Consider the following 27,789-nt stretch of genomic DNA (forward strand, 5'->3'; position numbering starts at 1 on the left):
GAACTGGAAACAAATTGCCCATCAACTGGGGCCAAACTGTGGTGCATGAATGTAATAGAATATTACTGAGCTGTAACAAACAACTATGGTAAATACAGAGAAGCATGGGAAGACAAATGAACTGATTTGAATGAAGTAAGAAGAACCTATAAACAGCCTATAAGATGGCTGCAACAACAGCATATATGGAAAGAACAAAAAAAAACTTAAACTGAACATCTTATAAGTACAATTTCCAAGTAAATGTGGTCCTGAAGTAGAAAAAAATACACCTCTTTCTGTTCTTTGCAGAGGTTATTATATTTACAAATCATACTGTGAGGAACATTGGTTAAGCTATCTGGTTCAGCTGATTTGTTACTTAGTTTTGTGAAACTGATTTTTCTTTTTTATTCTTTCCTACAGCTCAGGTGATGTAAAAACCAAAGAGAAATAAAAAAATTTTTTTAAAATAAAGACATATGGATGCATTTCTCTCTGGTTGGATAAAAAATGTTTATGAAGTTCTTTGTAAGTGGTAAAATACTATATAAATGTCATTGTTTATTATTAGTTAACTGCACCAGAGAAAGAGGGCCACACCAAAGAGATCATGGATTTATGGAAGCATCAAAATATAATTACAATCAAAAGTTAGATGTAGATATTATAGTTATAATGGACATTTCTCTGTCAATCACTCCACCTTTCTTTCCTTCCTTGAGCTTTGTTAAAGGATCAGATGATCTGCACTGAGATGGCGTCCTTTTCTGGATAATCTAATCCATAATTACTCCAATTAGCCAAACAGTCCCTACTTCTATAAGGTAATGGGGTAAAGAACAGGACCCCGTACTTCTCTTCCGAATCTGGGGATCTCTGCCACAAGATGCCGCTTTGCCCGGCCTTATCACTCGTCTTTATCACTCTCCCTCCCCCGCTACCAAGCCCCTTCTCCTTCGGCTTGGGCCCCGAGATAAGCCGAGGGGGTGGGGGTAGTTCCATATCCCTCTCCCTTTCCACCGGGGGATGGTTCCAATCCAGGAAAAACAGCTGGCACAGAGGAAACACTGCGAGTGGAGAGAGCTCCGCAGTCCCCATTCTACTAACCTGAGCCATCTGGCGATAGAGACAGAAACGCAGGAGGGGGAGAAGATTATGGGAGAAAAAAGATGCTAGGATCTTAGCAGGGAAGAGGACGAGAAAGAAGAGGGGTGGAGGGGAGAGGCGGCAACCTGTACCCTCGCTTTGTCTAGGGCTGCAGGTATTTTCCACTTTAAGAAGCAGCTCAGTTGGAGGCCAGAGGGCAGCAGCGAGCACCAGCGCCGGACTCGAGACGCTGGGTGCAGAGGGTTCTGCGCGCCGCGGCGGCACCTCCTCTCCCCGGAGCTGACAGGCAGCAGGTGGGCGGAGTGGAGGCCGGGGCGGTGGCGGGGCGGACGCCGCCGGCTCCGATGCTGCGAGGCTGCTGGTCCGAGTCGGTGCTCGCAAGAGGAGGAGGGGTAGAGGGAAGAGAAGAAAGCTCCGCCAGCTCAAGGAGTCTACGCCATGGACTTCAACATGAAGAAGCTGGCGTCGGACGCGGGCATCTTCTTCACCCGGGCCGTTCAGGTAAGCTGAGCTGAGCTGGGCTGGGCTCTGCTTGGGTGGGCTGGACGGGTGGGGCGGCTGGAAGGCCTGGCTTCCCTCCTGCTGCAGCCAGCTTGCTCCCTGGTCCCTCGCTCCCCACCTCTGCTGTGTCCCCCGAGCGTCGGGGACCTTGCCTCCTCTGCGAAATCGACATCGGGAGTCTGGGCTGCGGCCAAGAAGGGGGTGGAGGGGAGCGAGTCCAGGAGGGGCTGGAGAGCTCCCGGGACTGCAAAGCAGTCACTCCGGCGCCCGCCCTGCTTCCCAGCTGGTGAGCTCTGTGACTCGGCCCCTGCATCTTCCAGGGCTCTCCCTGGGAGACCCGGATGTCTGGGATGCTGTGGGGTCTGACTGAGAGCATCCTAAGGCAGCTGCTAAGAAGGCACAGAGGAGGAGAGACCCTGAGCCAGGCACCAGAGCTTACTGGCTCAGTACTCGGGATCTACAATGCTAGGGTCTGTGACAGAGACAGTGTCTAGGAAGCTTTCAATCCTTCTAGGGAAACCTCCTTTATGGAGCACATCTTTTCTCTATCTAGCTTTAGGGAGATTAACTATCCTGGTTTTAGTTTGCCGAGCCTCCGCTTTTGCTACAGGCCCTGAGAAGCAGCTTGGGGAGGGGATGGGGATGGAAGATAAACTTGAACTCACATATCTATTTTATCTATCATTCTAGCTATTCCCCTTTTCCCTTTTCCCCCACTCCCCTGGCACTAACCAACTAGTGACTAGCTGGCTTGGTGGGGGAGGAGGGAGCTAGGGATGGACCCCCCCCACACATTCCGATTTCCTCCCTATGTTCCACTCAGCCCCAGATTCCTCTTAACCACCCAGCCTAGGAGAGAGGCTGCCTGAGCAATACCCTTAGTATGGCCCTGTGTATCCTTGTAGTAGTTCAAAGCAAAGGGTGGCCTCCACATGTGCTGAACTGTGCTCTCATAATGTATGGCAGCAAAGTCTAAGCATGTAGTGTCCAGACCACAACAGAGCTTAATAGTTTGCATCTGGCAGCTTTTTCTGCCTGGCTTTTGTGGGAAGGGTGAGGGAAGGCAAGAGAAGGGATAATGACCACATCCTGACCAGGACACGTGGCCCATGGGTCACACCCCCTATTTGAGGCTGGTTGGGCAGACCCAGAGTAAACAAACATTGTAGGTTGCTGGCTTCCCTTTTCTCCCAAATATGGATTACAGCTGAGGAGGTGAGGGGTCAAAGCAGAAGAGTTCTTGAGTACTTAGTCTGTTCTATTCCCTTTTGTTTGGTCAGTCTGGAAATTCCATCCCTAGGTAAATTTTGGGGAGTGGAAGTTGGTTCTTTCTGTCTCAGCCTGGTATAGTAAAAAGAGCACTGAACTTAGAGTTAGGAGATCTGGGATCTAGTCCTAGCTTTGCCACTCATTTGGCACTTGGACTTTCTCTGAACCTCAATTTCCTCATTTGTAAAATAGAGTGCTGAACTGGTACCATCTAGCTCCAAGACTCCTTCATAACTTAGAGTGATCTCAGCAGGAGACAACTATGTGCATTATCCAGTGAAGATAGAATTCCCTTAGGGAGAAGCAGCATGGCATAGTGGGTAGAATGCTAGACTTGGAGTCAAGTAGATCTGGGTTCAAATCCTGCCTCATTCACTTATTTGTTGTTTGACTCTGGGCTGGACATTTAACTTCTTTTAGTGTCAGTTTCCTCAAATGTAAAATGTGTGTGTGTGTGTGTATGTGAGAGAGAGAGAGAGAGAGAGAGAGAGAGAGAGAGAAAATAATAGCACTTAGCCTCTCAAAGGATTGTTGTGAGCTTCAAATGAGATAATGTACAAGATCAATTGAGTTACAAATGTCACACTTCCCCCCAGGAAAATAGGAAGGGACTATGTGAGGTGGAGGATTGAAGAAGGTTCTTGGACCTACTTGTAGTCAGTGATAGAGTCCTGGGAAGAACAGAGGTGACCTAGCTCCCAGCCCAAGGTCCCAGTTATCTGTGTCCTTGAATGTCCCTTGTCCATGTTTTCTATGAGTTCCAGGAGATGTTTTCTCCCACTCTGAAGGGCAGAGGGACGCAGGAAGCTGGTTTTTCTCTGGACTTTCAAACTGCCTTCCCCTCCCCCCCCCTTATGTTCATGGCTTTGGGATGGGGAGTTGAGGGCCGTCCCCCTGGTAGGGAATGGTTGGGTTGTCAGGGCAACCATACTGTCAGCCTTTATATCTAGCCTAGACTGGATTGGCAGGTTCCTTCTCACCCCTTCCACTCCCACCCAACCCTCCCCCATACCTCATCCCCACCTACCTCTGGCTGAATGCTAGGGAGAAAACTGGCCCCACCCCCTCCCCACTCCAAATTTACCCTTCTGCAGGAGCTGGGGGTTACCTGGAATGTATGTTCATATCTCTCTGTGTGTGAAGGGAAGGCCCCCACATGTGGAGCCTAGGCGGCAGCTACTGGCAAATGAAATCTCTGGGGAGTAGGAGGGACACTGTCCCACGCATCAGGGATCTAGAGGAGAGATTTATAAATAGTGGCACTTTTTTTTTTTCCATAGCAAGCCCTGCTGCTTTCTGGCTCCAGAGCAACCCCCAGCACCCAGTATCCTAGGACCAGGCTCCTTTTAAAATAAATGAGGGCCAGAGGACCAAACCTGAAGAGAAATGTGAGGGATAGAAAGGAGAGAGCAGGACTGAAGAGCTAGAAGCAGGGAGATTTCCAGACCTCAAACCTACAAGTTGTACTATGTAAAGAGCACTGGATTTAGGGTCTGAAAACATGGTTTTAAATCTCTATCTGTGTAGCCTTAGGCCTCAGCACAAATCACTCTTCTTTGAAAGTAGAGGCCTCTATTTTCTTGTCTATGGAATGAGGAGCTCTGCAAGGTCCTTTCTAACTATAAATCCTAGGATCCAAGTCATACTATCCTTGGTTTCTGCAGACTGAGCTAAGAGCAGAAAGGTGGTGAGCTCCCTGAAGGAAAGCATCATAACCTTCTTCCTTCCTCCTTCCCCCCAATCCCAGATCCTTAGACCATAGTCTTTTCTAGCGAAAGGACCAGAGGCTCTGCAACCATTAATCTTATCACTGCAGAACAGATAGGGCAGGGATAAGTCCACACCAAACATTTGAGGCTCCTGAAAGATCCCAAAGTATTTTAGGGGAGGAATGGAATCTAAGATATGAGGATGGCAGTCAGGGTCATCTGTCTTGTGTCCAAAGGTAGCAGGGAAAGTCTTCTTTTTCTACAGCCCTGGGGGTTCATTCTGGTTTCCCCAAATGGCAGGCAGGACGTAGGGGTAAGAAAAGCAGCCACACCCTGGACCATGATCTTAGGATGGACCTAAGGACCGTGGGGTACCTGGGAGCTTCCCTGTCTGATAGCATAGGATTTCACTTCCTTGGTGAAAGTCAGGAACAAGAGATCTACAGGGCTAGCAAACTATGTTTCAGCTTCTCTGATTGTCTCTGGATCTAGTTACCATAGTGACGGCAACTTTAAAAATTACTAGGGAAGTGGGAAATATAGCAAGCCCAAATGTGAGTTGGGTTTTGGACATTCAAGCTTGATAAGGCAGCATGGACTTGTCCAAAAAGCAGCTGGAAATGCTAGGCTGCAGCTCATAGGATCATAGGATATGGAGTTAGAAAGGCCCTTTAACTCATCCAGACCAGTCTCCTCGTTTTCCAGATTGTAAAAACTGAGGCCCTAAGAGGGGGAATTTGCCAAGATCACACTGATAGTAACTGACAGAGCTAGGATACAATCTAAGTCTGAAACGAATTCAGTGTATTTTCTACTATAGCCTTGCCTTAGGAGACAAATCAGCCTGGTTGGAGATCAGCAAATCCATAAGCATTTATTAAGCCCCTGCTAGGTACTAAGGAGGCAAGTACATAAGTGAACTAGTCCCCCCTTCCTTGTAGGAGCTGACATTCCAATAGGGGAAGGATGAGGTCTGCACCTGTAATTTTATTGGTATAGGGAACTCCTGATTGAAAAAAACAGCTGGTCTTGAAGCCAGGTAGAACTGGATTCGAATCCTGTCTCTGACACATATTAGCTGTACGAATCTGAACAAGTCATTTGACTTGCAACAAGACCGGTAAGTTACAGAGAAGGTACCAACCAGCACAGTTAATAGTAGTTTTTTCAACCAGGAGTTCCCTATACCAAGCTGCAACTTAGACAAAACAAATATGTGGTAATTTAGGGGTGGGATCTAAGAACTAGGGAATTAGGTGAGGCCTTTTGGAGGAGGTGTCACTTGAGCTGAGCCTTGAAGAGAGCTTGGGGGTATCAAGAGACTGAGGTGAAGGAGAAGAGCATTCTGGGTAGAGGGGCCAGCCTGTGCCTGGGTAAAGGTATAAGAGATAAGATATACATAAGGCATAGAAAGTAAGAGACAGCTAGAGATGTAAACCTAGACATTACCCAAACAGATGTGGATAGTTGAAGTGGATTAAAATAAGGGAAACTGTAGAGATTGGAGAGAAAGAAGCCTTCAGGCTCTCCCCACCTCTGGTTATAGTGGGGTGGGTGGGGAGGTTGTCATGGTAGTAGAGTGTCTTAGTATGTGCTTGGTTGAATGGGGCAGAAATAGGGAGGTTGTTCCAGGTTGAAGGTGAGTAGAGACAAGGAGAGTAGACAGTTTTAAATGAGGGGCTGTTTTAGGGTAAGAGAGATTTGGGAATGTTTGTAGGTAGCAGAACATAGTGGACATCAGACAGGTTGAGTCTGTTGGAGTCCAGGAGGAATGAAAAAGAAAGAAAGGTGTGTGGTTGGTGGGGAAGGGATTGAGAGGGAAGGAGGTTGAGCTGGCAAAGGAAAAGGGAACCCCTAGGCTAGAGTTCTTACAAACGGTTACTCATACTGCATTAGCCCAACTCTGATCCTCCCCTCATTCTCAGGATAGAGCCTGGGATCCTGAGAGGCAGCAGTAGCCACATGCTCACTAGGAAGAAACCCAAGCCTTAGTGCATTATTGATGGGTTGGAAGTCAACACTCCTATTTCTCTCTACCCCCTTTCCTTCCCCCTCCCCCTCCTCCCCAGGCCAGAGAGGCCGCTCCTCCATAATTTATCACTATTCCTCTGGGAGAAACCAGGGCAGGGCCTTCTCCAAGGGCCTGAGTAAAGACATCATGGCCCATACTGGGCACACTAGGCTGTGAAGTCTGCTGTCCTCCTCCTCTCTGTTTCTTTACCACAGATGGGGCAGTATGGTGGGACAGGAAGGAGGGATAATGGGATTCAGGATTCTAGCTCTAGCTCTGGGGCTTTTGGGGTAAGAGGAAATAGTCGTTCAGAATTTCAGAGGGGGAAAGGAACAGAAGGTAAAGGGTTCCTGTGCAGTTTGTATTTCAACCAATCCTGATATAAATTTTGCCTCCTGCCCAAGGCTGGGGTACTCAACATGCCTATCTAGGGTTTACTGCTGTTCTCTGGTTCTCAAGTCTGTCTTGTGAAGGCTACTTTATTTATGTCTTCTGAATGGCTAGAAATGTTTGAGCAAAGGCAGGGATCCCTATAGAGGATATTCCAGCATAGGGAGATAGGTTCTCTGAAGGATCTAAGGGTAGGGCCTTTCTACCTGGAAGAGTCTTATATCCTTATACAGAATAACAGGGTTTAGGGAAGTCCTGAATGACTTCTCTTATTCTTCTCCCCTTCCACTGAGGCACAGGCCTAGAGGCTTCTTGTGTGGCAATGTATTCTTACTGCAAAGATGCAGGAAGAGGCATATAACCAAGGAGAATTAGAAGAAAGTGCCTCAGAACTATAACAATTATCAGGAACATAAAGGCCCAAAATAGTTAAGACTTGGAAAAAATGCTATAGACAATTTTTAAAAATCAAATTAAAAAAATCAAAATAAGTGAACTGCTTGGGGTACGTAATGTGATGCCAATAGATGACAGAGAACCAAGCATTCGGATCCTAATTTGTTTCCCTCTTTTCTTTCAAGAATCATCTTCTCTTGATTGCCTTATTTTCATAGGGCACTGTGCTAGGCACAGGGATACAAAAACAAAATGAAAGAGTCCTTGCCTTCAAGAAAGTTATATTCTACTAGGGGAATATAACATGTAAACTTCTCAAAGCAGTTAAGTATATACATGAGAACCCGAAGAGGAGGAAGAGGACATTATTAACTAAGAGGATCAGGCAAGGCTTGAGGTAGGGGATGGGTAGCTCTTGAGCTGAGCTTTCCAGCAATCTAGGGACTCTCCAAGACACAGAAGTCAAGAGGCAGCATATTCCAATTATTAGGAAAAAGTTTGGGGAGTAGTGAGTTAATTGGTTTGCCTGAAATGTAGAATGCATAAAGGGAAGTAATGTGTAATAATTCTGGAAAGGTAGGCTGGAGCCAAATCAGGAAGAACTTCTAAATGCCAAGATGAAGAATGTATTTGCCCTAGCGGCAGTAGGGAGCCATGTAAAATTTCTTAAGCCAGGGACATCTGGTTTAGGAAGAAAATTCTGTCAACTTTGTGGAAGATAGAATGGAGAGGGGAAGGAATGGAAGAGGAGAGTCCAATTAGGAAGCCATTGTAATAGTCCAGGCAAGAAATGATGAGGATCTGAACTGGGATGTGGCCATATGGGTAAGAGAGAAAAGGGGACACATATGAAAGATATCACTAGGGGAGAATTGACAGGACTGGGCATGAGGGAGTGGGGAGAATGAAGGATGATTCCAAGGTTGTGAACATGAGTGTTCAGCAGAAAAAGGGAAGTTGGAGGGGAGAGTTGGATTTTTGGAGAAAATGTTTTATTATAGATTTATCTTGTTTGAGATGCCTGGACATTCAGTTAGGAATGACCAACAGGCAGTTGTTGATACAGACCTAGCTTTCTGGAGAGAGGGTGGGCTTCACACTAAAAAGGGTGAAACAAACATTTGTTGGGGGAAGCCCAGGGTAGGTGAGAAGATTGTGAAAGAATGCCTAGCTTTAAATGAGTTTCAAGTCTCTAGACTTGATAGTTAGTATGCATGAAATAATCAATTATTTTCTAAAGTACCAAGAAAATTTGCAGTTATGCTCAGGGACCAACTGATGAGGTCATTGAAAGAGAGCGTAGAGAGAGGAGAGCCTGGGACAGAGCTATGGAGTACATCGGCAGTTAGGGGGCACGATATGGATGATAGCCCCACAAAGGAGACTGAGAAGGAGTGGTTAGAGAGAAGGAGGGAGAACTAAGACAGAGAACTGCATCATGAAAACCCAGAAAGGCAACAGTGCTCAGCAGAAGAAGAAGATGCTTGGTTGTCAAAGGCTGCGGAGAACAAAGGAAGGATGAGGACTAAGAAGAGTCCATCACATTTGGCAACCAAGACATTATTGCTAACTTTGGAGAGGGCAGTTGCAGTTGAATGAGGTCAGAAAAAGTGTTGCAAAGTGAATGAAGGGAAATGAAGTGGAGACAGAGGGTAGCTAGCCTTTTTTTTTCCCTAAGAGTTTGTAAAAGGAAGGAAGGATGTAGGAAGATACCTTGAGGGGATGGTAGGGTTAAATGAAGTGATTTTTTTGGGAGGGTGGTAAAGGAAACTTGAAAGTATTTCTAAGCATCAGCTAAAGAAACAGTAGATAGAGATTGAAGATTAAAAGAGGAGGGATTGTGGGGACAACAGAAGACATAGGAGGGGATAGGATGATGGGTTCACATTGAAGGGTTGACCTTGGTGAGGAGAAGGTCCATCTCTTCATTAGAGACTGGAATAAAGAAGGAAAGGAGAGGGGGATGATGTCAGGGGATCTTGAGATGTAGAAAGAGAAGAGTGATCTTCAAGTGCATGACCTCTATTTTATCAGTAAAGTATGTGACACAGTCCTCTGCTGAGACAATGGGGTGAGAGACTTGAGGAGAGAACAGAAGTTTTGCAACAGCCACTTTAGAGACAATACAAAGAAAGGTGAGCTCATTGATAGTACATTTCACCATCATCATCACCATCACCACCACCATCGTCATTATCCTCATCATCAGCTAGCATTTATATATTGAGGTTTACAAAGCACTTTACAAATATCATCTCTTTTTGTCCTTACAACAACTCTGGGAGATAGGTACTATTATTATCATCATCCCCATTTTATAGATTTAATTCATAGTTAAGTGCTTTGTCTAGGGTCATATACCTAGTAAGTGTCTGAAGTAGGATTTGAACTCAGAACTTCCTGACTTCTAAGTTTGACACTATCCACTGAAACATCTAGCTCCCACCATTGGGTAAATTAGTAATTGGTTGAACCTAGAGAGGGATTTTTAGATTCATCAATGTCATCCTGGGAGAAGACTCAAGTGGTGCACCACAAAACTCAATCTTCAGCTCTCCTTCAGGACTTTTATTAATGACTTGGATGAAGGCGTATTTGGCAGAGAATAAGCAAAGAGGGATAGTTAATGTATGTGTGGCAGAATCGGGATTTAAAGGCATCTCAACCAGCTAGAAGACTGGGCTGAAAGTGAATGGAAAGTCCTATGCCTATGTTCAAAAAACCCAACTCTACAAGCACAGGATGGGGAGGTAGGAGTGCTTTGGTCAGCAGTTCATGTGAAAAAAAGACCAAGGTCACACTCAGTGAATCAGCACTGTGATATATGTGGCTGCCAGGAAAGCAAATTGGATCTTGGGCTGCAGGTCTAGAAGTACAGTGTCCAGAATAAGAGAGGCAGTGGTTCTCCTGGTCTCTGCCCAAGGCAGACCACAATCAGGAGCATTGTGTGGAGTTCTGGGCAAGGTTTTGAGGGTCACTGGCAAACTGGAGTAGATCCAGAGAAGGGGACTAGGTAGGTGAGAAGACTTGAAGCCAGGTCTTTTTAAAGAATGGTTAAAGGAGCTGAGGACTTTAACCCTTCAGAAAGAATACTTTGGATCAGAAATAGAGAGAATGATGGCTCTCTTTGAATATTTGAAAGTCTGGTATGCAAAAGAGAAACTCTCAGAGGAGAGAACTAGAGATTCAGGTTTGGAAGTTACAGAAAGCCAGGTTTCAACTCAGTGTAAGGAATCCTTTCAAATAATGGAAGCATCTGAAAGTGATTGTATTGCCTTGTGAGATGGCGAGCGCCTCATGCCTAGAACTGATGTTCAATCTTGTCAGTTGTTATTTTAAAGACCGTTTCCCTATTTCATCTAGGAGGAAGTGCAGGGGCTACTTGAGGACCTGATCCCACTCCAGTTTGCACAGGAGTTTTGACCTACTCCATTTCTGAACTGGGCCAGTTTGTCCCTCCTTAAGCAACCCACTCCTGAGTGCTAATCATATTAATGCTGAACTTAGTGAGGAACCCAATTTGAGCTGTGGTTCAAGCCTCCCCAGTAGCCAGGATTACAGGCATAAACCACCACATCTGATGAACAGTCAGTTTTTTAAAAGTACCTACTGTGTGCAAAGCACTGTGCTAGGAGTGGAGGAAGAGAAAAGGTTCAAGTAAGACTTGTTCCTTGCCCTACTGGAGCTTACAATCTAGTTGGAGGAAAAAATGCCAACCCTGATAACTATAATATATGATAATCTAATGCATTGAAAATTAGAAAACAAAATAAATGTTCTATGGAATACAAAGGGGAAAGTTTTTACCTGTGAATAAGGGAAGACTTCTTTGAGGAAGCAGCATGTAAGTTGTACTTTCAAGGATGGGTAAGAAGTGGATAATGGAAGATGGCAAAGGAAGATATTCTGAGCCTAGGAAACAATGTAGTCAAAAGCCCAGAGGTGGGAGAATGGTTCAGGGGAAAGAGAGTAGACCAGGTAGGCTGAAGAGTAGAGTTTGAGGAAAGCATCATAAGACTGGAATAGTAGGCTAGTGCTTGCTTATGAAGAGCCTTGAATACCATGCACATGAGTTAGTTTACTTAGGCCTCTGAAAACTTTTGATCAGAGCAACACTACCAGGAAGATTATGCTGGCAGCAATATGAAGGATGGATTGGAGGAGGAGAAGCTGGTCAGGTTACTGCTATAGTCAGGGCATGTGGTAAAAAGGCCCTGTGTGAGAGTGACAAGCATAGGGAAAAGGCAGCAAACGAAAAAGGTGTTGTAAAGGGGACATTGAGAGGAGATCAAGAAAATGTCAGAGATAGCCCTGAGATTTTGAACATATGAGATCAGAAGAATGGTGGTACCACATCCAGCAGTAGGGAAGTCAGAAGGAGGGGCCAGTTTCACCAGCAAGATACTAAGCTCATTTTAGGTATGTTGAGGTTGAGATGCTAATGGAACATCCAATCTAGGTGTATTTCCTGGATGGACATCTGTCCATGTGCCAAAAATGTTGCAGAAGGGATTCCTGTACCTGATCCCCTCAGGATCTATAATTCTCAGATTCATGAGGTCATAGGATTTAGAACCAGAAGAGACTTTAGAGGTCATCATCCAACCCTACCATTTCATAGGTGAGGAAACTGAGGCTCAGTAAAGTGACCTACCTGAGGTAGCCTAAGTAGTAAGCTGCAGATCTGGGATGTGAATCAAGTTTATCTGACTTCCAATCTAGCATTCTTTTTAACTACAATTATATAATCAGTGGACATTATTTTGGGGCGTGGGGGTCCTGGGTGGGGTGTGGTGGCCCATGTGATGTCAACCAACATCGCTGAAAGCAATAGCAGAAGTAACTAATGTGATACTTTAAAAAAAAATTTTCATTGTTTTTTGATGCGTATCCATACCGTCTCAAGTAAGAGTCTCTAATCCTGTTCATCCTAGGACATACATACCCGTGAGCTGCCTGTGACAGACTGGAAGCAACTAATACATCCTACACTACTCTCTCCTCCTCCATCTCTAACAAACAGCAACTGGTCCAGCCCTATGACTCATCTACATTGTACATTAATTTAAAAAAAAACAACTTTCCCAATTACATGTAAAAACCAAATTTTTACATTCTTTTAAAAAGATTTTTGAATTCCAAACTCTTCCTCCCTTCCTTCTCTCCCCTCTCATTGAGAAGACAAGCAAAATGGTACAATGGAAAGATCCACTAGTGTCATGGGACCTGGGTTCAAATCCCACTTCTGACCTTGAATTAACTGTGAGACTTGGAAAAGTCATTTAATCTCCCTTGGCCTCAGTGTTCTTATCCATGAAATGGGGGGATTGGATTACATGGCCTCTGCAGTCCCTTCCAGCTCCAAATCTATGATCCCACCTCCAAAAGTATCCAGCCTTCTCTTTTCATAAATAAGGAAACTGAGGCCTAGCAAGATTGTTACTTGATCAAGTGGCTGAGGTGGAGGAGTTTGAATCTAGGTCGTCTGACTCCAAATTAAGGCTGCTTTCCATCACAACAACAGCCTTTGTTCTCATGAACCTAGCAATCTAGCAGTCTGGCCTATTCCTTTCCTTGATGGCTTAACTGAGGCTCTGAGGCAGGAAGTAACTTTCTCTTGACAACAAATTAGTGCAGAACCCCTTAACTAGACCCAGTCCTCCTGTATCCTGTCAGGCCATCTCCCCAATCTCATAGGAACTGGAAAACAATTTCAGTGTGGAAAGGCCTAGTAGAATGGCCTCATTCCTGGCCCCATTTCCCTATCCCAATGATTAAAGGGTGTTTCTCCCATCCATTACCCCTGACAACATTCTTTCTATATACACTCTGAGGCTGCCTCTCCCAGAGGGATCCAGGAATGGTTAGTGTGGGTCACAGTGTTGTCAAACTCAATAGAAACTTGACTTAGAAAACCACAAACTAACATTGTTGTATTGTATTTTTTCCTTAGTTTGTTAACACTTCCTAGTTACATTTTAATCTAGTTCTGATTCAAGGCTGGGGAGTTTGGCTGGCCATGAGTTTGACACCTCTGGTCCTGAGCCTGAACCTGGATCCTCTTTTTCTTCTTTCCACACTCCCATACAGTTCACCGAAGAGAAGTTTGGGCAGGCAGAGAAGACAGAACTAGATGCTCATTTTGAAAACCTCCTGGCCCGGGCAGATAGCACCAAGAACTGGACAGAAAAGATTCTTCGCCAGACAGAGGTGTGCTGCAGCCAAATCCCAGTAAGCAGCAGGGAATCAGGGGGTGGGAGGGAGGGCAAGGGTGTCCGTAGGTTTGGAAGGGCCCACTTGAGGGCAGACAGGTGGAATCCAGCCAGATTTGGAGGAGGGCTCTGGAGGGCTGCATCCACACAAGCTAGAATAGAGTCCCCTGGAGTCAGACTCTAAGGGCTCTGCCACGTAAGGTGAATATTTTAAGATTTGAAATGAATTTATAGTGTCTTGGTGTGTCTGCAAAACCAGTAGAATGTAAGCTTCTTGAGGGCAGGAACGGTTTTTCATTTTGTCTTTATATCCCCAGGACGCAGATGGGGTACTGTTGCAAATAGTAGGTGCTTAATAAATGTTCATTGGATCGTGGGTTTGAGTGGGGAGAGGAGAAAGAAGAGAAACCAAGGAGAATAGTCCTATCAAGGGGCCCTGACTTTGGCATCTTTGTTCAAAGGAGAGAGCACAAAAGAATCTTGTTCTTGGGCATAAAGACTCAGGGATGGGAGAATTGGCTAGAAGACAGTCCCCTATGGAACAGAGGAGGGAGAAATCCTCATCATGGGATGTCAGAGCTAGAAGCAACTTCAAAACAGAGAGTGTTAGAATCAGAAGGGATCTTAGTGACAATCTCATTCATTTTAGTCAGGAAGAAACTGAAAGGGGTCACAGGATAATAATCTGGAAAAATGAAATTATTTGTCCAAAGTCACACAGGCAGTAAGTAAATAGCAGAATCAGGATTCAAACTGAGGTCTGTGACTTCTTACTACATCTTGCTTTCATTGCAAGTGAACGGTCCAGGATCAAAGAAGCACCCAGGCACAGATCCAAGGTACTCCAGAGCACTGCAGTGCAGTGTTGGGCCTCTAACTAACTTTGGAGTCCTGGTTCTAATTCTAGCTCTGAATATATATATATGTGTGTGTGTGTGTGTGTGTATACATATACATATATATACACATATATATACACACACACACAGACATATATACACATATACATACACACATACACACACACACACACACACACACACACACACATATACACACACACTACCTCTGTGATCTTAGGTATCTCTGGACCTCAGTTTTTTCCCTCTGTAAAATGGGGTGGCTGGACAAGTATAAGACCTCTTTCCTCTAGCTGTGAGTACTGTGGTCTAAGATCCTACCTAAGAAGAGAATGAAAAGTTGAATTCATCCTATTTTTTTTTAATTGCCATGTGGTTAAATTGAGTATTAAATGAGAATCTTTTGTTTGGTGTGGAGGAAAGTTATAAATATGTATGAAATGTAAATATCTGCTATGATAAGAATAACTTGTGGAGTCTATATCCTTGGCAATCAGTAAGTAGTGAGCTGATAGCTGCTGGAGGGAGGCAATGAGGGTGGGGAGAAGAGAGGTTTGGAGAGTTGGAGGCTGAGTAGTGGTTTAGATGATCCCTGGGTGAAATCTGTTGGGACTATAATGGGCAGGGTGGTCTCTGTGGGTCTTGTTCCAGGTGCCCGGGTGGAAGAATTCCTCTATGAGAAGCTGGACAGGAAGGTTCCCTCTCGAGTCACCAATGGGGAGCTGCTGGCCCAGTACATGTCAGAGGCTGCCAATGAGCTGGGGCCAGAGACGCCCTATGGTGAGCCTGAGTCTCTGCCCAGGCCTGACTTTTTCCTCCTTCCTTCCTCCCTCTCTCCCTCCCTCTCCGTAGCTCTGTCCCCTTTTCTCCCTTCCTCCCAGAACCACAGAATGGTGAAGCTGGAAAAGGCCTTAGAATATACGACAGTAGAATATAGGATTTTAGCCTGGAAAGGTACCTTGAGACCTTCCAGTCTTGTCCCTTCATATAGTACCTTGAAAAACTGAAGCCCTGAGAGAATCAACTTGCTTCATGTCACATAGCTAATAAGAAGCAGAGATGAATTTGAAGCCACTTCTCCCCTCACCCACAGGGCAGAAGCCAGTGCTGTGAAGTCTGCCCAGCTTCTCACATTCCCTGGACCCCACCGTTCCCATGCCAACACCTGGTAGTCCCTGCTGGGCTTAGTCCTGTCCCACAGCCTTAGGGAACAACTCTTCCTAAAGCCTGGAGCACAGGGACAAGTCTCCAGCTTGGTCTGTGTTTTTCTGGGTGTCTTTTTTACATCTCTTTGTATTTGTATTTGAATCTGTGTATCTATTTTGGTGTTTATATGATAGTTGGTATATTTGTAAGTCTGTGTTTAAGTTCTTCTGACTTCAGGTAGATGTGAGTATATATGGGTGCCTCTCTTTTGGGGTTTGTGTACATCTGGGGGTGGGTACCCTTAAATATATATTTTCTTCCATATGTTCTTTTATGTATGTGTGATGGGTATAGATGAGTGTGTGTGTGTGTGTGTGTGTGTGTGTGTGTGTGTTTATCTTGGGGGTGGGGAGGGATCCTCCCTATTTCTTTAAAGTTGCATTCCACCTGCTCCATCCTGGTCCCTGGTATATAAGTTTTCTATATCTCTGATACCCCTCTGACTCCCTTCCCTCAGGGAAGACCCTGATCAAGGTTGGGGAGACCGAGAAACGCCTCGGGGCAGCAGAGCGAGACTTCATCCACTCTGCTTCCATCAACTTTTTGACTCCTCTACGCAACTTCTTGGAAGGGGATTGGAGGACAATTTCGGTGAGGAAAAGGAGATCTGCCCCTAATCCTTGCCTCCCCTCCCCCTTCCATGACTAGAGGGCTTTTTTCTCCCATCACCCCCTTTGCAGGTGTTTGTGTCCTGGGAAGCTACTTCCTCCAGGCTGTGCCTGGTGAGCATGGAGAACCCACCTCCTGCTTGTTCGTCCTTCCGTTGGGTTTATGTCCCATCTAGACAGGATGCAATATTTAATGCTGTTTCTTCAAAAATTCAGTTCAGTAAACATTTATTTTGTTCCTACTGTGTGCAGGACCCTATGATAGGCACCAGGGATGCAAAGTTAGAAGATGACACTGACCCTCCCAACCCTCAAGTTGCTTATAATCTTAAATCTGCTTTTGCCCTGGAAGTCCAGGATCGACAGAGCTGGAAGGGACCTTAAAGATCATGTAATGCAATGCCTTCATTCTCTAAGTGAAGACACAGAGGCCCAGAGACTTTCCAGAAAGGTCACTTACCTAAGATCACCTTCCAAGTCCCAGAGCAGGCACTTGAACCCAGATCTTTTCATTCCAAGCCCACTTTTGTTGTTGCCTTTGTTTTTTTCCACTCTAGCATACTAAGTTCTCACATGACTTGGCTACCGTCTCCAAATACAGCAGGGGTCAGCCAGGCAAGAAGATGGAGGCCGTGTGCTTTTCAGCCTCTGCTGTCAGAATCAGGCTTGGAGCCTGGGGAAACTGGACTTCTCTCCTGGGCAGAGGCTGGCCTGCCTATGTGTCTTACTATTCCCCTCCTGCCCACAGAAAGAGAGACGGATTCTTCAGAACCGGCGCCTGGATCTCGATGCCTGCAAAGCCAGACTGAAAAAGGCCAAAGCAGCCGAGGCCAAAGCTGCGGTAAGTTCTCCCCTCAGCGTTCCCTATGGTGCTCAGGGCCTGGCCCTGCCCTCCCTGGAGACTTGTTGGGGAAAAGATGACAGGAGGATAAGGTGATGGGGAATTGGGAGGGAGGGTGTAGAATGAGGAGTGCCTAGTGCCCTTCCCTCTGGATGGGTCACCACTTTGACCCTACTTAAAGGTTGCCTGGTTTTTGGCATGAATTCTCCTTACTTGCCTGAGTAGCCTTGGAATGGCCTCTCCTGTCTGGGAGGGTTTCTGAGATGTACTGATTAACTTTGTGGCCACTTTTCCCTGTGGGACAGGGAGAAACTTCATTAACTCTTCCCCTCCCTCCCTATCCTAGATTCCCACTGAGCATGTCCAGGAGTGCAATATCTACAACCCTTACTGACCCTACTTTTTAACCTGTGACTTCTGGGAGGGGACCAAATGGGTCTCCTATCCCTATCCTGGGCATTGGGGTTCCCAGAGTTCCCTAGGCTTTCTTTTCCTGTTGTTTTGGACCTGAACTACAGAGGATAGGGTGTGTCTCTTTTTCCCTTCTCCTCCATCTGAGCGATGAGAATCTTTTCCATGGCCAAGATAATTGCTATGGGATGGAGCTAGCTAATGCATTGTGGCCAGCAAACCTGTTTGCTAATGTATCAGTGCACATCAGAGCCTTCTCAAGCCTGAGGTGGGACTGTATCTTGCATGTTCCCTATTTCCTCTCCTCGCCCCCAGTGTAGCCTGTTTTCTGTCTCCCTCCTATCTGAACTTGAGGAATTGGGGCAAGGAGGAGGCTGGGGCTCCCTCTCCCAACTCTAATAAAATTCCTGTTTCCAAGGGGAACTTATTCCCTTCTCCCCCCATTCCATTATAAGGGATATCGGAGTCTCTTTAAAGACGGGTCCACTGGATTCTGTGGGGTCTGTCACTGGGAAAGAGAGCACTGCAGATCCTCTATGTAGCAAGGTCCCCCGGTTTCCCAGGCCTCTCACCCACCAATCTGTTGGGAAGCAGGGAGAGTGAGATGATTTAACCACTCACCCTGTTCCAGGGCCAAGGATATTAACCTGTTCTCAGAGGGATGAGCAAAAATCTCAGAATGAGGAGGACTTCTGGGGAGTGGTGTGTGACCAGAAGGGTGACGTTTATCAGCTGCTGAGGGCATCTAGCTTCCAGTCCTACCCCTAGAAAGATCAAGTTACCCAGCCCCTATCCTGGGCACATACCCACATACTCTGTGAGATGGCCTGTTTTCCTAAGGCCTCTAGAGCAAGGGGAGACAGGACTGTTTCTAGTTATGGTAGGAAAGTTGATTGTTAGGGAAGGTGTGTCGGTGTATCTCCTTTAGTACTTTTCCACCTGCCTTTCCTGAATTTGGCTCATGTCTAACCTTCTGCTTTTTAACGCTTGCCCTGTACTTGACTCTTTCCTTCCCCAGACTATCCCTCCCCTCCTGACTACCTGGATTCAAAGAGCCCTGGGGAACACCCTAGATTCAAGACACCTAAAGAGACCAAGCTATCAGTCTTCCCTCCATTCCTTTCTCATTCCCTGATTCATACCCCAGGGAGGTTTAAACCACAAAGTCAGGGGATTTGGGACTCCCAGGGGGATCAACTGGAGTTAACCCTCTCAGGCCTGAGTTGGAGGGAGAGGGATCTGATCTGGTCTGTGCTTCCCAGTCGTGTTGGGCCAATATCCCTCCAGCCAGCTGGGCCCATGGAAAGTAGTGTGTTCAGACTTTGGGGCCATAGCCAAAAGTACAGGTCATCCCCAAGCTCCATATGCCCTTCTGCCCCTCCCTGGAGGATATCCTTCTTTTGCTGCCCAAGGCTCCCCAGGCACAGATCTCTTCCAAAGTGCCATATCTGTGAACACGTCTGCGTCTGTCCATCCTGTCATCTTCGACAGGGAAGGAGGGAGATGTCTCGCTGGAGCCTATTCCTGTAGCTTGCCTGCGCTGTTGACTCACTAACTTTTTTTGTTCTTTTTTGGTCTGCTTTGGTAACTGGGCTCAGTGTGAGGGAGATGTGAGTATATCTGTGTCCCAAGTGCTGTGCTGCTTTGCCATTTTAATTTTTATTGTTGTTGTTGTTTCTTCTTTTCACCTTTCCCTAAGGGGCCCCTTGCCCAAATCTACCTGGAAGGGTGGTAATGGCTAATGGCTCTCTCTGCCTCTGTCCCATAGAGGCCATTAGAATGTGACCCCTGACGTTTGGGATGAAATGGGGTCTTCTGAATAGTGGGGAGCTCATCTGGTCTTGGCTGCTTGGTAGCCCAGTCCTCCCTTTCTCGGACGCCCCAGGCCGCCTTGCAAAATAACCTTTGCCTGGTTGCATCCTGGCCTGGGACCCCAAGTTGGGAGAGGCAGGTGCTGTCCTTAAGAATCGCTCTCTCATGCTCTGGTCTGACTGGGTACATGGGTACATTCCTCAGTCCTGTCCATACTTCATTCACCCAGCCCCAGTAAAACAGAACCATCTGCACGGAAGGATGGGGGAAGGGAAGGGGTCTGTTTCACATGGTCCAGGGCTTTGGGATTAGGATGCTGCATTGGTCAGATATAGTGCATCCATTGTGATTTAAGTGAGTCAGGGGCCTGGGAGGGATGGAGAAGAGAGTGTGTAAGGGCTGAGGTCTGCTGGTAGAGTCTAGAAGGCAGAGCCCATGCCCCCTGCCACTCACAGGCCTCTGCCCGTTGAGGAGAATTGTGGGATGGAGGTGGAGGTCTGACCACTGACCTAGAAACCTTCAGTACTCAGCTACAGGGACAACTTTTCCTCCCTTCCACCCAAGCCTAGTACCCAGCACAGTGTCTAGCACGTAGTAGACACTTAATGAATGCTTATTGATTGATCATCGGGGCCCACCCCTAAGGGGTTGGATAGGTCAGCTGTAGTTTTGAAGTGGGGGGAGGGTTCAAGTTCTCCACCAGCGGTACTCCTCTGTGGCACCTCCCTCCCCCAGCCCTTTCTCTGGGCTCTGGCTGGGTACAACAGGCATTGCCTGTGAGGGTCTAGGTAGGGCATTTCCCCTGGTTCTAGCTTCCTGGCCCCCGTGATCTCTGGCATGACTCGTCCGTGAATTCTGTTCCCCTCCCCAACCCCAGGCCGTGCCTGATTTTCAGGAGACTAGACCTCGTAATTACATTCTCTCTGCCAGCGCATCTGCGGTAAGCTCCAATTTCCCCATCCCTCAGCTTTCCTTCCTCCTTCACTGTGCTGACTCCCACCTCTGGGTAGACAATGGGGATCCCAGTTGCCAGCTTTCTTCCCCCTGATGCCAGCCCTTCACACCCCCTTAGAGGCCCCAGAGGGTGGGTGAAGGGAACTTTGCATCTAGACTGTCAGAGGGTGGCAAAGAGACTAGAGATATCTTCCCTGGGTTTGGGTTTCCTTTCCCTCAAGCTCCAATGCTTTTCACCCAGAGAGGGTGCAGAAGTGCCAACCCCTCCCTCACTCCTTACCTATCTGCCCCATGCCCATAGCTGCTATCCTATACCCCATTAAGAAAGAGGGAGTGTGGCATAGTGGATAGAGTTCTGGACTTGAAGTCAGAAAGATTTGGGTTCCAGTCCTACCAATGATTCTTAGCTGTTTGGCCATGGGCAAATCACTTTAAGCCCCCCCCCCCATGCCAGTTTCCTCATTTGTAAAAATGAGACAGTCCACGCTGCACCTCCCTCGTAGCGTTATCATTAGGCTCAGATGAGATGCTGATTGAAAAGCATTCTGCAAACATCAAAGTATCATAGAAACGTCAGCTATTATTATCAACATCCTGAAAATAGTGTTCTGCCCTTGTGGAGCTGCTTAAGAGCCCCAGGAAGAGGGGGGAAGCCAGGACTCATGTCCCTCTCCAGGAAGTCAGTCCTGTGACTGGTTCAGTAGCTTCGAAGGGCCTCTTGCCCACTCTGAAGACCAAAGGGGTCAGTGCTTCAAGTGCTCAGACCAGACACCTCCCCTCCCAACACTGACGCAGAAGTACGAGTGTTCCTCACCAAACAGACCCAAGCAGCCCCACCTGCAGGACACTCCAAATTCTAGCATTCACCTGCCTTGTGTGTGGAGCAGGGAGGGGCAGGGAGGTGGAGTGACAGCCATAAGGGACTGCAGTCCTGGGCCTTGGCAATATGGTCGCTGTGTGGAGGAGGGAGGGAAGAAGAAGGGGAGGGACAAATGGAAGGAAAATCCCTCCAAGGTGCTTTCCAACTATGGATCTACATTCACCCTATATATGGATCTATATATTTCCACTATGTGTGATCCTATGATTCCCTATATTTTCCCGTGGTCCTGAGATTCTGTGGAAGGGAAAAGGGGGTTACTTGAAGGAAAAGGGCCTCATTGTGCACATCCTCCTAGTCTGTTGCCAAGAACTTCCTGTTTGTTCTTCCTGCTATCTTATTTGAGCCAGGAATGGATCCCTATTCTGTGGATGGGGAGCCTGAGACACAGAGAAATGATGTGAGTGGCTCAGAATCAAATTGTGAGTTGGGGGCATAGCCAGGCCTGGAACCCTGGTGTCCTGCTTTCTCCGGCCAACAGACAGTCATTACTCGTCACCACAGAAAAAACCGGGGCCCTCAGCAGAGAAGGGCCACCACCTCCGGAGTTCAGTTGGCCAGCCATACTCCACTCAATTAGAGCAACTTCGAGGCTTACATTCATTACAGTGGAAGAGATTTCGGTTAGGTCTCAGAGAGAACTTTCCCAGGGATAAAGGTGGCAATATCAAGAGAACGCTGAGGGAGGGCTGCTAGTTCTTTCCTCCCATGCTCATTCCTCTCTTCCTTGCTTTTCCTAAAGGCCATGCATGTAGCATGTTGGAATGACTTGTCTCCCCATGCCCAGCTGCAGCCCCTGAGATGTGGGGATAGGGTGGGGGGGGATTTCCAGAAGGCTGGGGCTGCAGTTGAGCATTGGGCCTTTTGGGGGTGTTGGGGACTAGACCAGTCTCTCATCCATATTGATGTCTCCTGTTGTGGTCCCTACAGCTGTGGAGTGATGAGGTAGATAAGGTAAGTGCTTCCTCTGGGTGGGGAGAGGTGGGGGATGTGGAAAGTGCCTCCAAGTGGCAGACCCAGTACTTAATTATGAGACCTGGAGGAAGTCACTTTCACTTCTCTGGGCCTCAGTTTCAATTGGGAAATGAAAGGATCATGAACTAGGTGATCTGTCTGTTATCTCCTGTGGTCCTTCCAGCTCCAATAGTCCATGTTCTGACATTCTGTGGTCCAGCAGTCTTATCCGTGATTCTAGAGCATAATTAGACTTTGGGCCTAAGGGCAGAGGGGACATGTTGAGGGATCCCAGGAGATTGAAATTGATCTCTGACCTATTTAGAGATTCTCATCCTTTTATCCTTGTAGCAGACGGCCTGCTTTCTCAATGGATGGGGGAGGGGCTGGAGGGAGAGAGAGAATTTGGAACTGAAATTTTTTTTTTTAAATGAATGCTAAAAAAAAAAAAAGAGGGGCAGCTAGGTGGTACAGTGGCTAGAGCTGGGGCCTTGGAGTCAGGAGGACCTGAGTTCAAATCCAGCCTCAGACACCTAATACTTACTAGCTGTGTGACCCTGGGCAAGTCACTTAACCCCAATTACCTAACTAAGAAAAAAAGAGAGAGAGAGAGAGAGATTCATGTCCTGGGGGTTGAGGCACAGTTCAGAGTTCAGGACAAGAAAAGAGGGATCAGGATAGAAAGGCTGAATTGGAAGTAGGAGATGTCTTTGTTCCCAGGGGAGGGGGGCTTTTAGGTGGAGATACCTGAGCACTAGTATAGTGCCTAGCACATTTATTCAGGCCCTGAATAAATGATTGTTGAATGACAGATTGAAAGGGAATAGAGGAAAAAGAAAGGGAAACTCATATCCTCTGACACTTTCCATCCCCTGCCCCCCCCACCTCAATCTCTTCCAGGCAGAGCAGGAACTTCGTGTGGCCCAGACAGAGTTCGATCGGCAAGCAGAGGTGACTCGTCTCCTGTTAGAAGGAATTAGTAGTACCCATGTGAGTGTCCCAGATTCCCCCCAGGATTCAGACACCTTTGTGTTATTTTACAATCCCCTGACCCCAGACCCCAAAACTCACACAGAAATCCCAAGTCAGGTAGAGGTGTTAGGAACTCAAAAAGTAAATACCCCTGAGAGAGAACACACCTTAAGAGAATCTGGGAGAGGCCAATACTTCACAAGAATGAAGGAATCTCTAATTGTTGGGTTCCAGGCATTAATGAAAGGTAGGGCGCTTTCTTTCAGACTGCAGTTATGGGTAAGACCAGTATTGTGGCTAGTGTTAAAGCGGGAGCCTCACTCAGAGAATAGGGCATCCTTATTCCCAGAAGAGGTAAGCATTTAAGTGCCTACTGTGTGCCAGGCTCTTTACAAATGTTATTTCATTTTGTCATCACAACAACCTTGTGAAGTAGATACTATTATCCCCATTTTATCCCCTGAAGCAGACAGAGGTTAGGTGACTTGCCTAAAGTCACACACCCAGTAAATATCTGAGTCCAGATTTGAACTCGGGTCTCTCTGACTTCCAGACCCAGGGCTCTATCCACTGAACTACCTTAACTGCCTCAGAAAAAGAGCTGAAACAGGAGAAACTACCCCCAGAATAGTTCTCCATGATGTCTGACCTAAAATGTAACAGCATCCTTAGAGAAACTTCCTGGCAGGAATATAGGCTAAATTTATATCTCCTCCTTCCTCACCCCCAAAATGGCTCTTTTCAGCTTCTTTCTGGGTATGTGAAACATAGCGAGGGAGGAGGAGGGCAAGGGAAATGAGGGTACCTTGGCCTTCCCCCCTAGGTGAATCACCTTCGCTGCCTCCAGGAGTTTGTGGAGTCTCAGGCCACATATTATGCCCAGTGCTATCGACACATGCTGGACCTACAGAAACAGCTGGGCAGGTGTGCAGCTGGGAGTAGCTGGGGGTTGGGTGGGACGGGATAAAGAGGGAGGAAGGAAGGGAGGGCTCATTCATTCACAGGCCAGGAAGAAGCCTGACCTTGTAGCACAGCCACTTGACCTGGAGCGATTGCTTATTCTGACCCACCCCAAAGCGGGGGAGATTGGACCTTTGGGGTGGTCTCAGCTTGGAGTTAGGATGCTTGGGTCCCTTCTCTGATGCTGCTCTCCGCCCACAAAAGGAGCTAAAACCTCCCTCCCCTCACTCAGGAGCCTCAAGGAGTCAGGTCTGGAAAGTTCTTTGGAGGGGAGGGTAAAAGGGAGGTAGGGGGCAAAAAACCCGGTGTTTTTCATGTGTTTCTCTTGCCTTTTTCCTCATGCGGCCAGCCCTCAAGGAGTGATGTGAGTATGGGTGGTGGAAATCTGCCCTGATGTTTGGTTAGGAACAGTTCACAGGGACATCAGTCCCCCATCCCATTGCTCAGGAACCTGGGCACCTCCAGACTGAACCTGGAAGATGGCTGCTTGCCCCATCTGAAGGTTTACTAAGTGCTGGTCAGGGAAGGGGAATTGTGGCTAGGAGTCACTGGCCACCTTATAAGCTCAACCCTGTCAAGAAGTGATTTCTCCCTCTGAGGACCTCAGAGCACTTTATTCTTTTTGTCATATTCTAATTTGTATTATATTATATATATAGATGTATGGGTGTGGATATATACATATGTGTGTGTGTGTGTACTTATGTATATGTATGTGTATATTGCCTTGTCTCCCCTACTAGACTGTAAGTTACATGAGGGCAGGAACTGTCTTATTTGTCTCATATCTCCCACAAGGCCTTGCACGATATCTTATACTAAGGAACAGGGACTAATCTGTGATTCCCCTGGTATTGGGAACTTCCTCATGAGAAAACCCTTTACCATTACAGGTTAGCTTGTTCCTTCCCTGCCTCTTAGAAAATTGCCAAGGGCACAGAGGTTAAATATCTTGCCCAGGTTTGCAGAGCCAGTATGTATATCAGGTCTTTGGGACTCCAAAGCCCAGCTCTCTAGCCACTCTGCAACTCTGCCATATAGTAGGTGCTCAATAAATCTCTCTCAAATGAATCAAGTCAAAAAGCATTGATTGCATGCCAAGCCTTGTGCTCAGCTATGCGTTAGACAGGAATCTCAGTTCTTGCTTTCAGGAAGCTTCCGGTGAAGTTTGTGTGAATCCTACCTCCCTCACTAAACAGAAAATGGGGAGTCATACATTAAGATGCTCTTGTTAAGAGAAGGGAGGGAAGCGCTCTTCCCATGGGCCTCTGAAGGCAGGCCCTGGAAGCCTGAATTTTTCTACCTGTTTCCATTCAAATTAAAAAAAAGAACCCTTCCCTCCTTCGTCTTCAGATTTCCAGGCACCTTCGTGGGCAACACTGAACCTGCCTCCTCACCTTTGAGCAGTGCCTCCCTGGCAACAGCTGCTGCCACCATCCCAGTGGTGCCCACTGTGGCGGGCGTGCCCCCCACAGAAGCTGCCATCAGTTTGGATGACGTGGCTCCGCCTGCTAGTGGCACCCGAAAGGCCCGGGTGTTGTACGACTACGAGGCAGCTGACAGCAGTGAACTGGCGCTGCTGGCTGATGAGGTGGGCATTCAGTAGATAGCCCTGAGGTGATCTCTTAGTATGTGGAGGGAGGAGATCATTGGTGGGAAGGAACTGTAATAATGAATGATCTTTGGATGGAGGGGAGCAGGCAGAGCCTAGTTCCTTTCTGTCCCCAAGGTCACTCTAAGAGTCAGGTGAGGTTCATCAGCAGGTAGGTACCTTTCTCGAGATCAGGGCTGAGGGTAGAGAAGGAGTCATTCATCAGTTACGTCCTCTTGGGTAGAGGGTTATTGTGGCTCTAATCTTACCTTCTGCCTCTCTTCAGCTTATTACAGTCTACAGCCTCCCTGGAATGGACCCTGACTGGCTCATAGGGGAGAGAGGCAACAGAAAGGGGAAAGTGCCCGTCACCTACTTAGAACTGCTCAGTTAAGCCGGGCCCTGGGCCCACCTTCTGAGGGCTGCCACGGCTCCCCACACCTTCTCCCATCACCTCCCACTTTCACCCTCAGGTGGGAGAGAGAAGGTGGGGGGAAGGAAAAGGGTGCTGTCCCTTAAGTCCTCTCACTTCATCCTATTGTTTGTCCACTCATTACCTTGCTGAGATCCTGGCTCAGGGTGGAAGCTGTGTCCTCCCTTCCCTGTCACCTACATTCCATCAGAGAACAAAGGGGTCTCAGAGTAGCCCCCAGTCCCTGATCTTGCTTTTCCCATTCCACCCTAGGGGCAGAACACTGAAGGCCTCCCTCTTTACTGCTCTTCTCAACCCTCCTGTCCCTGCCTCTAAGCTTACTGAAGGAAGTAGATCGCTAGGGTTTGAGGGAGGAAGCTAGGCCTTGGTTAGGAAATCTAGAGAGAGGCTAAGAGTATATGGATTGGGGAAGAGCCTGGACCCCGAGGGAAAAATAGGTCTTGAATGCAAACCTCCCTGCTACCTTAAGATAACTTACTTTGGAGGCAGGGAGTCCTCACTGGTGCTTATGGCTGTGGGGCCAAAAGCCCCTTTGGATATTGTAATTACCACCTCTTCTGGACCCCAGGCTTTGGCTAAATCCCTCAGTTGCCAAAGAGAAAAAGGGGCAGTTAGGTACTGCCTGTGTTGGCCCTCGAGGGCCAAGGCGGGAGAGCATGTAATGAAAGTGATCTGGACTTCTCTGAAGCAAGGAAGTTAGTGGGTGTTCCTCTCATTCACCTGCTTAATCCACACTCCATCCCAATCCCTGGGGTGATCCTAGGGACAAGGACCATGGGAGCCTCTTCATGGTCTGCTTTACCACTGTCATTTCAGTCGATATACCTTAAGTGCAGCGTCCTTCCTCTTGCCCCTCAGGTAGGAAGTCAGGCAAGGTCCCTGTTGTGGCCTATCCCTATGCTCTGTCTCTAGCCCTCTCTCACACTCACTTTTTAACTGGCATTTTTACTCCTGTGTCAACGCCTGGCTGCTTGGCCTCTTGTGAATGATAATAAACCATCTGTAGTGCACAAGCTTTTACAATCAGGCTCCTTTCTTTTCCATCACCAGCCTCTGGAGGGGGTCAGAGCTGTTCTCCTCTCCTCGTGTGGTCTAGGCCACAGCCTCTCGAATGTTCTACCCACAGGTAGGGTAGGCTGTGTTTACCAGCCTCAGAGGATGACTGGAAAAAAAAAACCTAACCTGAAGTATATACGTCTGAAGGTTATTTGTATGTTCTGATCAGCTGCAGACATTAAACAACACTATGGGAGTGAAAAGAATCATTGAACCTAAGAGCATGGTGGGAGACAGGTGCCACAATGGGGCAAAAGGGAAGACTGGTTTTGGATGTAGGCCCTCCCTCCCTACCAAGTTAGACATTCATATCCACAAGAACCCATTCCCTCCCATTTTCTTCTCAAGACATATGTCATTATCATCCAAGCTGCCAGAGAACATCCCCATTAGGGTCTCAGTGTAGCACAACCTTCAGAGAAGGTTTGGAGGGGTACGTGGATGCTGCATGTAGGGAGGAGAGAAATTTCAGAAGCCAAGTCCAACAGTAACCCTTTGAGCAGTCTTCAAGAGACATATGGAAAGAGAATGGCCCAAACTACCAAAAGAGATGCCTTTATATGTGTCAATCTGAGGCTTATGAATGTGGTATATTTTATCTGATTCTTACATGTACTACCTGTGAGAGTATTATAGGTATTATCCCCATTTTACAAATAACAAACCAGTCATAC

The 27,789-nt window shown here is 47.2% G+C and overlaps 1 protein-coding gene across 1 annotated transcript; it reads left to right on the top strand.

Annotated features, from left to right (window-relative positions):
* Positions 1-1,321: 1,321 nt before the first annotated feature.
* SH3GLB2 (SH3 domain containing GRB2 like, endophilin B2) lies at positions 1,322-27,072 on the top strand. The gene is given in 13 exon segments (XM_078150016.1): positions 1,322-1,590; positions 13,456-13,576; positions 13,579-13,596; positions 15,089-15,217; positions 16,101-16,234; positions 17,000-17,092; positions 20,193-20,255; positions 22,080-22,103; positions 23,004-23,093; positions 23,899-23,999; positions 24,385-24,399; positions 25,389-25,626; positions 25,913-27,072. Coding segments are annotated over 13 exon segments (1,197 nt in total). The 5' UTR covers positions 1,322-1,527; the 3' UTR covers positions 26,021-27,072.
* The last annotated feature ends 717 nt before the right edge of the window (positions 27,073-27,789 follow it).

Source organism: Phascolarctos cinereus, unplaced genomic scaffold, assembly GCF_003287225.1.
Source record: "Phascolarctos cinereus isolate Bilbo 61053 unplaced genomic scaffold, phaCin_HiC Scaffold_2;HRSCAF=192, whole genome shotgun sequence".
NCBI lineage: Eukaryota > Metazoa > Chordata > Mammalia > Diprotodontia > Phascolarctidae > Phascolarctos > Phascolarctos cinereus.